At 39.9% G+C, this 13096-nt stretch overlaps 1 protein-coding gene across 1 annotated transcript in view; it reads left to right on the top strand.

Moving 5' to 3' along the window:
* Positions 1-12367, top strand: part of LOC111874799 (phosphatidylserine lipase ABHD16A-like) — a gene marked incomplete at its 5' end in the record, with an annotated part of 26933 nt that extends 14566 nt beyond the window's left edge. The window contains 2 exons of the mRNA XM_023870598.1: positions 5694-5839; positions 7000-12367. Coding sequence (XP_023726366.1) covers positions 5694-5839; positions 7000-7110 — 257 coding nt within the window. The remainder of the gene's footprint in view (positions 1-5693; positions 5840-6999) is intronic.
* Between the last annotated feature and the right edge of the window lie 729 nt (positions 12368-13096).

Raw genomic sequence — 13096 nt, 5'->3', positions numbered from 1 at the left:
GGGGGGGGGGGGGAAATCGCCCCCCCCCCCAGAAGCTACGTGGCATCGGTCACGCTGTCTCCCTAACGGTGCTTTCTACCCTCCGCAGCGTAATCACGTCCATGTATGCGGTTGAAACTTCGTCTGGTCTGGGCTTGTGGCTGTGGGCTTGTTCCCGTACGTTTACAGAGGAAATAGGAACACGCTGAATTTGGAGATGATTCGTACGTCTTCGCGTCTCTTCTCAAATATTGTAAAGATTAGAACGCACAGAATTATAATTCACCCTGCTGTATTTTATGGTTCTGATTTGTGGGTCACTTCACGACGCTGAAAGTAAAACAGTAAAGTTTTCCCTGTATTGCCCCACCATTCATGACCTCGGCATGAGATGGAGGTGAGTGGTCAGCCTCACGCCCCAGCCGCTTTGCCCCCCCGCGGGAGGAGGCTCGCTTACGTATTGGATAGGCTTTGTGGGCATTTAGGCCATATACCGTCGAACTGCTAGATGATTTAGAAATGATGAATTAGCAAGGATTTGGAAGCGAGCGGACCTGGCCTAGCCGAGGTACTATCCCAGCATTTCCCTGAAGGGACTGAGGAAGAGCGTGAACACGCTGAGGGTAGATGGTATCCAGGCATAGGTTCGAACTGAGCACTGCTTGAACACAAGTCTAGATCGTTACTACACGATCCTGCTCTGTATGTGGGGGTGTGAATCTTTGTATGATACCGTAGGGAGAGCGCGTAGATAGAGGGTGTCTGGGAACAGGGCGCTGAAGGGAATATTTGCACCTGAAAGAAAATATTCAATATTCATAATTTCTAAATGTTCTGACTCACAGTTCGCTAAATCCTTTTATATTTGTTATAAAATCAATATAGGAACACTAGAGTTAGAGTCAAGGAGGAGGAGGTGAGCATGGCATGTAGCACGAATGGGGAAGAAGAGAAATGCATATAGGATATTTATGGGAAAGCCAGAAGGAAAGAAACCACTGGGAAGACCAAGGCGTAGGTGGGTGGACAATATTAGAGTGGATCTTAGAGAGATAGGATGGGATGGATTGGATTTATCTGGCTCAGGATAGGGACAAGTGTAGGGCTCTTGTGAACACGGTAATGAACCTTTTGGTTCCATAAAATGCTGGAAAATTCTTGAGTAGCAGCAGAATTGGCGGCTCCTCAAGAAGGGCTCAGCTCGTAAGTAAGTAAGTAAGTTATAGTCAGTTGCTCTACGACTAGCTGTTTACCGCCAATCAGTTCGTCTTGGCGTCAGGCTCCTTGAGACTCACGACCAGAGAACCTTTTTTTCAACCGAGTCAACCGAGCCCTTGTGGCAATAGTCCTAATTTAACGAATCGAGACATTATAGTAATACAATATGGCGTAAGCTTGAAATTTGAATTTCTAGTCCCAAGCCGGAGAATTCCTTGTATGCCTAACTATGAAACTGTGTAGCTGAGTCCTTCTTGAGAATCCACCAGTTGCCCAGCTATTCAAGAATTTCCCAATATTTTATGGAGCCCGAAGTTTCATTACCATGTTCACAAGAGCCCACCACTTGCCCCTATCCTGAGCCAAATGCAACCAATCCATGCCACCCCATCTGTTTCTTTAAGGTATATTTTAGCGTTTTCCTCCAGTCCACGTCTAGATATTCATAGTGATCTCTTGCCGTGTGGCTTTCCCGCAAAAACCCTGTATGTATTCCTCTCCTGTCCCATGCTCTCTACATGCCATGCTCATCTCATCTTCCGTGGTTTTATCATTCTAATTATATTTGACGAAGAATATGACTTCCACAGCTCCTCATTACACAGTTTTACTCAGTGTCCTATTATTTTATCCCTCTTGGACCTTGGTATTGTTCTCACATCGCTGTTCTGAAACACCCTCAGTCTGTGTTCATCCCTCAATATCAGAGACAAAGTTTCACACCCATACAGAACCACAGGCAAAATTATAGTTTTGTATATTTTAATTTATATGTTTTTAGACAGCAGACGAGAAGACAAAAGGTTCTGAACTGAGTGGTAGCAAGCATTACCCGAATTTGATTACTATTAATTTCAGATATTTGAACTTTGCCGCCACATTTTTCAAAGCATCTATTAGCTATCAGTTATGATTTTGCCCTGCATTCTGGGCGTAAGTCTAATAGGTGTTAATTGAAGAGGCTTGTAAGCCTGGAAGCCAAAGGCCCTCGGTGCGTCTGCGAGTTGATCAAAGCATTGCCCGCTTATATGATATCCTAAAGTTCATTAGCCATTATCACAGGTGTCGGCCATTGACCTACAACTGCATCGGTCCGCAGCTGTTCGCGACTTACCGCTGTCCTCAGCCAGTGGGGTGGCAGTCACGGTGACTATGCAGAAGAGAAGCACTGCAGCACAGCGCGCCTCCATGGTGTCCAGGCACTCTATAGGCGCGGACGCTGCTTCATCACCTCTTTATATCGGTTCCGGTTATTTACCTCACGATGAAGTTTTGTTTTTCTGCAAGTCCCGGTCCAGCTGAACGCGGTGCGGTCACTCTCAACTTGAGATCACCTTCAAGCGTTATATTGCAACATCCTGAACCCCTTGTGGAGGCTGGTTCAAATACCTACAACGTAGCCATGCGAGTCGCAGGGCCGCCCAGTTCCTGGGGGATATAAATACGGGGGCCTGGCCCTCCAGGTTGGGGGAGTCTCGAAACTGAGACAGTAAAATATGGTCACGAGGCCTGCGGGACTCGGACCTGAGAATGACTGCTTTGGTGAGGGCTAGCAAAATGTTCCCCCCAGGTCTCTTAGTTGATGGGTTCTAAATCGATGGGCTTCAAACTTTAACCAATGGTCCCCAAGATGGCCCTCCTAGTTCACTTAGTTAACGGGTTCTAAATCGATGTGCTTCAAACTTTAACCAGTGGTCCCCAAGATGGCCCACCTAGTTCACTTAGTTAATGGGTTCTAAATCGATGGGCTTCAAACTTTAACCAGTGGTTCTCAAGATGGCCCTCCTAGTTCACTTAGTTAATGGGTTCTAAATCGATGGGCTTCAAACTTTAACCAGTGGTTCTCAAGATGGCCCTAATAGTTCTCTTAGTTAATGGGTTCTTAATCGATGGGCTTCAAACTTTAACCAGTGGTTCTCAAGATGGCCCTCCTAGTTCTCTTAGTTAATGGGTTCTTAATCGATGGGCTTCAAACTTTAACCAGTGGTTCTCAAGATGGCCCTCCTAGAGTTAATGGGTTCTTAATCGATGAGCTTCAAACTTTAACCAGTGGTTCTCAAGATAGCCCTCCTAGATCACTTAGTTAATTAATTTTAAATCGATAGCCCCAGGTTTTACTTGATGGTTCTTAAAATGTTCCAGTAGGTCGGTAAGTTTGTGGGCTTGAATTAGACGGTCTCCTTGTAGGTTGGTGTTCTCCGATTTGTGCCTTGACCTCACAGTTGTGTAAGCCTCCCTCTCAGCCGGCTAGGACATGATGTAGAATCCGAATGTTCCTTACCGTGGTCTTAAGACACCGAAACCGAACCGTTTTCTGAGCCAGATGAATCCAATCAGTATCATTTAAGAGACATTATTTTAGTGCTCTTTTTATTCGTAGGTACCTCTGGAGATCTCTTCCCTTGAAGTTTATTTTTAAATTGAAGTTTTAATGCGCTTCTCACCTCCCGCGTTCTCCGTGTCGCATACATGTACCGTACCTCTTCCTTGTTTTGACCACCGTAATAACACTTGGCCGATCACACTGGCCGCTCGGTCCAAGCCATGAACTATCTTCTTTCGCTCGAATGCTGGGGTAGTGGGTTCGAATCCCACTCAAGACATGGATGTTTGCGTTTATTCTGTGTCTGTGTAGGTAGCGGCCTTGCGACGGTTTAATCCCTCGCTCAAGGAGTCCTACTGACTGTCTTAGATTTAGAAACTGAAGTGAAACAAAGCCTTTCACGGATGTCCTATGTTTCAAAATGGGTAAAATTTGTCACTGGGCTTAACTAATTAAGCACTACGTATGGGGGAGTGGAATGATAGATCCGTATTTTCTTGACCTCGGCACTAGCCGGAGGTGAGTGGTCAGCTTCACGCCCCGGCCGCTTTACGCCCGGGGAAAGAGCCCCCGCTATTCCAGAGCGAGCAACAAGAAACAGAGAGAATAACATTTGAGGGGGAAGGTTCTTTGATGTGTTAGCAATTTCTTTTGTGTTTATTTCTGCCACAGGAGTGTTCTAGAACCTGGAAAAGAACAGACATGAGAGAAAGAGTAAGAAGAAAAATTAACATTTATAGGAGTAAGGAAGGAAGAGGAAACAAAGGAAAGCAAGGAGGAAGAGAGGGCGAAACGACAGTACGTATAATAACATAAAGCGGGGCCGGGGGGGGGTGAGAAGGAAATCAAGGAAGAAAGGTTAAAGCGGAAAGACATCGGTTCAGAAGGGGCTAATTTCCGCATTCAACCCCTCTGTGCCTTGCAGCAGATCAAAGCCGGATTCAAGTTGAGCGAACCCGGGGCTTGTGCTTGCGGTAACCTACATTCCAGCTGTAACATTACGATTTTTTGAAGATGACGTGAAGATGACAGATGTGAGTCCAGTCATTGTGTGCAACCGGGTCACTTGACACACGTGAAGGGGGGTTACATTGAGGCCGCACGAGCAGACATCCAGTAAGTTCCAGTGCCTTCTGATGCGGGCTGTGACTGGTGCTCCCTATTACCGCTGAATGCAGTGTTGGGATCCGCCCATGACCCAGTACGGCCAGTGAAGATCGCTGACTTCTGGGTTCTGACGCTTTGCAGTTGGTAGGCACGTTCCTCTGAAACCTTGGCACGTGTCTACCAAACTACACGGTATCACATCTCGGAAGACGATAGGAACGAAGATGGAAACAGATTTATCTGATGGGCTGAGTGACTGGCAGATTGGTAGATTGGTTGGCTAGCTTATGATTGACAGACCAGATTTAACTGATTGATTGGGTGATTGGCAGATTCATTGGTTGGCTGGCTTATGATTGACAGACCAGATTTAACTGACTGATTGGGAGATTGGCAGATTCATTGGTTGGCTGGCTTATGATTGACAGACCAGATTTAACTGATTGATTGGGAGATTGGTAGGTTGATTTACTGATTGACTTACGAATGACAGGACAGATTGGCAGACTGATTGATTGGCTGTTTTATGACGCACATTTCGTAATTGAGTGAGGGAGTAACACAGAATTACTGGGGTTTTGGACTTTTTCCATTGTCCGGAATTTTAGGTAGTAGAGGATACGACGTTTCGGAAGCTGGATCTCTTTCCGTCTTCAGGTGAGACAGGAAGACATCTACTCAGTTGGACCCCTTATGAAGAACTAATCTCAATCACGCTATCACGTGGTTAGCGCAACGAATCCCCACGGCCGTTAATCTCGGTTTTCTAGACCGGAGCCGCTATTTCCTTGAAATAGCTCCTCAGTTATCCTCACGAGGCTGAGTGGACCCCGTTCCAGACCCACTACTTCTCAGAAAATCTGGCAGCGCCTGATATCGAACCCGAGACCTCTGGATCTGTAGGCAGGAACTCTGACCATTAGACGACAGAGGCCAAAGTGTTCTTCATATTTTCAATATCAGTGTGTCTTCAAAAGTGTGGTTATGATTCATATGCATGAAATCAGTTGGTAATATTAATGGCATATATATATATGTATATACGAGTATCTTCTGTTTATTTCAGCAATTATGTGGAGCCAGCATGACATTGATGAGGACCTGTGTGTATCCACGCTAGTGTCCTACATTTCTGAACATTCCAGCTCCTACCCGTGCCTGGTTGGAGAGGGTTTCTCACCAGAATTGAAAGCTCAGATGGTTCTGTTCCTTGTAAGTCATCACTTATCTGTTCTAGATTAATTTATAAAAGAAGGAAATGGAACCCTTCCATTTGTGATTCATTGTAATGATTCCAAAATTGATCTTATCAGTTGCCATAGAAATAATTTAATTGAATATTGTCTGATTGGATAACAAGACACACACACACACACACACACATATATATATATTACATTTTTAAACCTGATTATTTCCATCTTCAGATTAAAGGAGCAGATAACTTATGGACTTATGCATACCTTATTAGGCCTCTTACACATTGGGGTGCTCACACGTCCTGCACTCCACTTAAAATCGCTATTCCTGTAGTGCAGAACTCATCTGTTATGTAGAAAAATTTTACTTATGTGTATCCTGTTACTACCCCTATTGATTTTTAATCATCTAAATTTATTTTTACTTCTTTCTTGTCATTTATTACTATCCTCTCCCATTTCTCTTTATATTTAGTCATATTGAGAACTGTTTTCTGTCATTGCTCTTTGTTCTTTGCATTGTAATGTCCTCTCAATATGTATTTCTGCATTGATGTTCCTAACCCTCCTCTCTAAATTTTTGTTCCTTCAGATCTCAACATATGGTTTCAGTCTTCCTCTTTGCCACATACAGAGCAAATTCCATGTTCATTGTTCCTCCCAACCCACTGGAAGACACATTTCTTCTGTTGGGCTTGTTAGACAAACTAATTGTAATCGTAGGCACTGGAATTTTAACCTTAAAATGGACATAATATAAGCTTGAGTACAGAGGGCCCTGTGCTTGGGGTGGGGGGTAGAGTGGCCATCTGGTGACGAAGTTTATGTGTGGAGCTGCTCCCCCATATGTTTACTTGGAATGGTGCTTAATTAATTAAGCACCTGAATAACTTTTATCTTTTTATCTGTATAATAATGCTGCCACATTGCATTTAGTAAAGAGTGTATTCTTTACACTAGCATGTCTGAACAAGGCTGAGGATTATATTAGAATTTATTTGTATATTTAAGGTGATTCTTCACATAACCTTCCAAATGAAATGTAGGTATGCTACTGACTACACTGCTTTGCATTTATGCAATACAACGAAGCTGAGTTTCTTCTTATGAAGTGTAATATATTTTTGCCTGACGCTCAGTCATGGCTGATGTTTGTTATTTTTTTTTTTTCAGGCACACAAGTACATGATAGACTTTCGGTCCACTCATTGCACCCCACTCCCTTCTAACATGTTCCGGTTACCATGGGAACTATCATCAGAATTGGAGTATGTTAGGATATGAGTCACACATAGGTCAGTCAGTGTTATGGCATTTGTAATGAAATCTGACAGCAATATGAAAACCATAGATATTTCATAGGGTTTTGCAGCACAGATAAGCATATATTTCTTGTAACTTTATTGTGATTTGTTATTTGTTGTTGTTGTCAACCAGTAATACCACAGCACAATCTATGTTATATCATTTTTTGTATGTATTTTGATATTCCGGACACATTTTTATGGCTTCAGTTAGTACTTTCATTGTCATTGTCAATGTCAGGCATTTTTCTGTATTGACATTTATCCACAAACATATTTAAAAGCTTAGATCCATATGAAAACTATACTAATGAATAAGAGTGAAATGTTGTGCTTAATTATTGAGAGAGTGAGCCATTGTGGCTGTAGAATCAGGGCTGGATTTGCACTTTGGGACCCCCATGGCAATCAAAACATTGAGGCCCTGAATAGTAACAAGAAATTTAAGTTATGACAATTCTTTTTTTTTTTTTTGTTCTTATTTCTTATACTCGTAATAGATAAAAATACAGACTAACGTTTTGCGATTTCAGAGAAGCAAATGTCTCAGTAAATTCTCTTTATTCTATTTATATTTTGTGGAGGCCCTGGGGCAACTGTCCCAGTTACTCCCCTTTAAATTCGGCCTTATGTGAAACATTTGTGTTTTGTTTGTTATGAAATATTGGAATTAAAGTACACAGAATATCATGACAATTTTATTTATTCCATTTAAGTTTACAGCAAGAACAAATCTCATTGTTACACAACCAACGCAGATGATACTTTGTTTGATATGTTGAATTCACGATTCTCAGAATAGATACTAAGAAGACTATTGTCATCTGGTATGTGATGCCGTGTAATCTGGTGGAAGTTAACCGACATTTCAGAGGAATGTATTGCCTACATCTTCAGGTTTGATTGGTAAAGAAGGCAAGTTCTGCTTGCTGAGTGCTTCTTGCTAGTTGGTTTATTCTTTGACCCTGAAGATAGAGGTTGTATGCTCCTCTGGAATGTCAGTGAACTTGCGTATTGGACTACATGGCGTCACATCACAGAAGATAGTTCTGTTTCATGTTCTTCACAGACTGTACCATCATCAAGGGTTCTTTCGCCAGATATGTTTCACTATGTGGTATATCCCACTTCTTCTGTCATGTACATATAAATGTGACATGTTGTAATTTAAAATAATGGACTCTATTAAAATCAATAAAAAATCAGTAAAGTCTAGTTAAAATTCAGTCAAGATTTTTCAGTATTTTGCTTAGGGGCTGTTGTCTCTTTATCCGAACACCATTGTGTGGATTTTCTTTGTTTGGCTTACTTGCTCAGTGGCATGGTGCCTGTGTGTATGTAGCTCTCGAAATATTGATATAGTTATCATGTATGCCCCCTGCCTGCAGGCTCCTCGCCCTGCCTGTGTGGTGGTGGTGTTCCGTGTATGTAGACCTTTACTGATTTTAATAGAGTCCATTATTTTCAATTAGGACGTAGTGCATTTATATGTGATAGAAGAAGTGGTATATATCACACAATGAAACAGTGTCTGGCAAAAGAACACCTGATGATGGCCATATATGGCTGAAGCCTGTTGTGAAACTGAAAAGAAAAAGGAAAAAACAAATAAGTTGCATTGTGGAGGGAGGTATAGTTTGCCAAGTGTTTGTTAGTGCAACAGGATGCATATATACTATACAGTACTCTTTTCAGGTTCTTAAATAAATCAGGAAATAAATAAGAACAGATTGTTGTGTGTGGTGCAGTCTGTTGGATCATAAAATTTCCCAGTATATTATTATTAACAGTGAAAATGCTAGATGTAATACAGGTGTCTCAGAAAGAATGCAAATGCCAGAATAATTACTGTAGCTAACCTCAATCTTTGGGTTTGATATCTCAATTTACCTGCCAATGAAGGGAGACAACCCATACTTACAGTTATGTAATTATTGTATGATAGTAAATTTGCATCTGTGCTTTCATCAGGTTGAGTTTTTGCCATATTGTTAGAGGCTATAAATGTCATGGTTCATTTAGTCTTATGTTTCCAGTGAAAGAAAATTCAATCAGCTTCTCAGGATTGGATGGTTGAATAGTGAAGTAGCTATCACTACTGACAGCCTGACAGCTCAGGAGGTTTGTGATATCTGAGAGGTGGATAACATGCTCCTCAGGCCAAGAAATGGTCTTGTGTGGCAAGAGCCATATCTTTGTATCTGACTAGAAAGTTTGGTTTGAATTTTAAAGACACTGCAATTTTTTGTCACGTAAAATCATGTGAATTATTTAGCTTACTGAAGCTTAATGTATGACAGTTTATGGAAGTTTGTAGAGGAGAGTAGTGAACCAGTCCTTTCCTAAACTTTGGACAAGTGACTTATAAATTTTGTCCATTAGAAATTATAACTTGTAATTAAATGAGTCCCTTGGTTTTCAAATGCTTTTGGATGGACAGTACACTGCTGCACTTGTATTATCTCTTAAAGTATAAGCATTTGAACTTCTGAATTGTTTGAATTAATTAAGTAATATTGTAGGATGAAATTTACTGATGCAGGTAGATCATCATATCTCTATATCTTTAAAGTTTAATATCTTTGGAAATGTCAGTAAGTAACTTTGAGATAAGCCGGACTTAGCTGTGAGACAGAGAAGGTACAAATCTATCTATTTATAATAGTGTTCTGTTGGGATAGCTTTCTGAAACAAATCTGTAAATACATTGCATTCTTCTGTTATTTTACAGCCAACTTTGAACAGTGTGCAATTCTTAATTAAGCCCTGGTTCAACTGAATCCTGCTGTAACCATTTACCCTGACACATGACTTTCACCCCGTTATTATTCTCCTTGCAGCACTCACCCCAAAATTCCTGAAGAAGAGATTCGCATGACACTGAAAATCCGCAGCTAGACAGTAGTAACTAATATACTACGCTTCGATCAGTTACGATAGATGAAAATCAAGTACAGGAAACTCCCTATTATGTGGCATGTATGGGAAATTGGATGTTCAGTTACATGAATGTGTCTGTGTCAAGAGAAAAACTTAAAAACCCCAGCTTTTCATATAATTTTCACCATTTTCTTGACTTTTACATATTTCTGTCTTCTGTTTCAAAGTCAAAATAGTGCGTTTTCAGGCTAGTTCTTGTGTATGTGTCTTCTTAGGTTACATAGTGGATTGAAGGGTGAAGTAGTTTGGATTTACTATAATGTGATTACAAATTCAAGTAGTGTGTATGAATCACTATGTAATGGCACCTGTGTAAGGGAGGATGAGGGGCAGTGGTTCTAGTGGTGGCTGCATGAACTAATGTATAGTGGGTAAGCTTATGCTCATTGCAACTTCATTTAACTCTGTGTAACTTTATAAACGTATTACATTTTTTCAGGTTGAATGAGAATTCTGCATGCTTGAATGCTGGATAACTGGGAGTTTGCTGTAGTTTGCATGGTAATGCCATCTCTTTAACATTGATGTGAGTTATATACTCAAATATTCAGGTATGAATTACATACAACAGGAAATCAGTCTTTCATCATTTGCCAGATCTAATTATGGCTGGTCTCACAGAACCTTTTTCAGGCTAATCAGTTTACTGACAGAAAAGGTTTTTCAGTGATTGTGTCTTGTGTTTAGGAAATTTTAGGTCCCATCAAATTTGTGAGTCACTTTTCACTTGCAGTGTTGGTTTAAAAATCTGACATGATTTTCTGAAATGGAACCTGTTTCTTCGTGATGACCATGTGTCTTGCTCCCCCTGTTCATGTACATCAGATTTTGTTACTATTTTTCTTCCTAAATGACTCCATGGAAGTGTCGTGTGGCTGTTTGTTAATATGGAATGTGGTCATATGGACTGAAGAGCCATTGATGAAAACTTACGTGGAATAAAATGGTGGGGAGCCAGGGTTGTGCTGCAAAGATTTTAACTACCAGTCTGCATATACAATTGCCAGTTTTTTATTAGCCTGCTTCCAAAATGGATAAAGCCAATTTCATCTATCACCCTGACCAGTGTGCTTTGCTTTGTAGTGTCTGACCAGGCTGGGCTTGTTTTAAGGGAGTTTTAAATATTGTTTTGAATTTCTAGGTCATGGTTTGCCCGAATTGATGTGAACCAGCTCCATAACACCCATATGGAGGTGTTTTGGTTAGCACCATCATTTAATTAGTTCCATTACAGTCCTGTGTATTTAAAATGGAAAAAGAAAATGTACATGTCATTTAAGACCAAAATTTGTGATTTACTCCTTTAGCATAATGACTCTTCATGAATTCTGTAGTCCTTGGCAGGAAACTTGTGCCCCAGAAAGAACTCTCTTCAGAATGGTTGGGCATCGTAAGTGACACTGAAATGCTGAAGTGCCTTCACTGATTTTGTTTATGTTTTCCAGTTTTGTAGTTTGTTGAACAGCTTTTGGCCTAATCCTTTCCCATCCTTATTTCCAACATAACCCCCACAAAATTCAGGTTAATTTTATGAAAATAAAAAAAAGTAGTATACACTTTAATCTGGGTAAATATGAAACTGTCATCTGTTATTCCTGTATATAAACTGCTGTAAGATATGTTAATATAATGAGCAAATATGTGACATTCAGCATGTGATCATAATGCAGCAGTACATTTGTGCATGGTGGTGGAAAACTTTCGACATTTGTACTATTCCTGAAAAGAATGATGTCTGAAACCTTCAGACTGAGTAAGAAAGGGTTGCTGTTAACTCTGAGATCTTTTGTTATATACAGAGGACACAAATAAGATGCATAATTTCTCATGAGAAGAGTTTGTAAATCGAGCTGTACAGAGTTAAAACAGTTTTCATGTACTAAGCATTAAAACGTAAGTTAATGTAAACGTGCATTGAGATTTGAAGTAGTGATATGCTCCTGTAAGGAATGGAGGAGTAAAAAGGTAGCAGATATTAAGCAAATGCAAGTAACATTTATTGTTTTTTTTTATTGTGTGCATACTACATTAAGCATCCTGCAAAAATAATCTTAAGGGTCTCAGGTTCCTTCTAACTTACTTATGTCAGCTGTTATAATTATTTATGACTTTTATGTATGTTTGTCTGTTTAAGAGTTGTTACACTGCTGTTCTGCTTTACAGAAGAACTGAAAGTATTAATTTTCAGATTCTTACTGCAAAGCGCACCATCCATCATCGTAAGGAAAAATATAATGAAAACAAGTACAACTGATGTGATTATAAGGCTATGTAAAATAGACAATTATTTAAATGTACTGTATCATTTCATTGTTCAATTGAAACCATGTTGTAACATACACATTGTGTATTGTGAGAAGTCTTTGACAACTGAATTTACATGACCAATCAGTAATTCAGTGTATTACTATAATTTAATTGCCTATTACCAAGAAGAGAAAACGGTTTTCAACCTTTTACAGTGATCTTGAAGGTACTATCTTCTGGGATGTGATGATGGGTAGTCTGGAAGAATGTTACTGATGATTTTCTACCAAAGTACACAGCACACGTCATGCCTGCATTCTCACCACTATGACAACCTCAAATCCAGCATAACTGGTATCTTTTAACCATTTTTGAGTACATTATTTTCAAGAATTGATGCAACCAAAATTAATGGATTTTAATTGAAAATAATTCAGATAAGAAATATTTATGTTTTTGAAAAATTCATTGGGAACTAATGAGAAATTAGTGAGTTATACCTTTGTGCCATTCAGGAGGTAAATTTGTTTTGAAATTTATCAAAACTAAATTAAAATAAATATTCCAAAACACATTACAGGGTAATTGAAGATTGTGTGGAATGTTTATTATAGTAATATATTTCGTTCCTGTCGAGTGAGTCACTTCTCTCTTGTAACTTTGCAGTTACAACTAAAGAAATCATATGGTGGCTGGGCCTGCAAAGAAGAATGGCTCTTCAATTTGCATTACCTATTTCAGTATTATCTTATTTATTTGTGGGTTCATTTAATGGCACT

Source organism: Cryptotermes secundus, unplaced genomic scaffold (genome assembly GCF_002891405.2).
Source record: "Cryptotermes secundus unplaced genomic scaffold, Csec_1.0 scaffold3295, whole genome shotgun sequence".
NCBI classification, from domain to species: Eukaryota; Metazoa; Arthropoda; class Insecta; order Blattodea; family Kalotermitidae; genus Cryptotermes; species Cryptotermes secundus.
The sequence above is the reverse complement of the archived record's forward strand: the minus strand, read 5'-3'. Positions and strand labels throughout refer to the sequence as shown.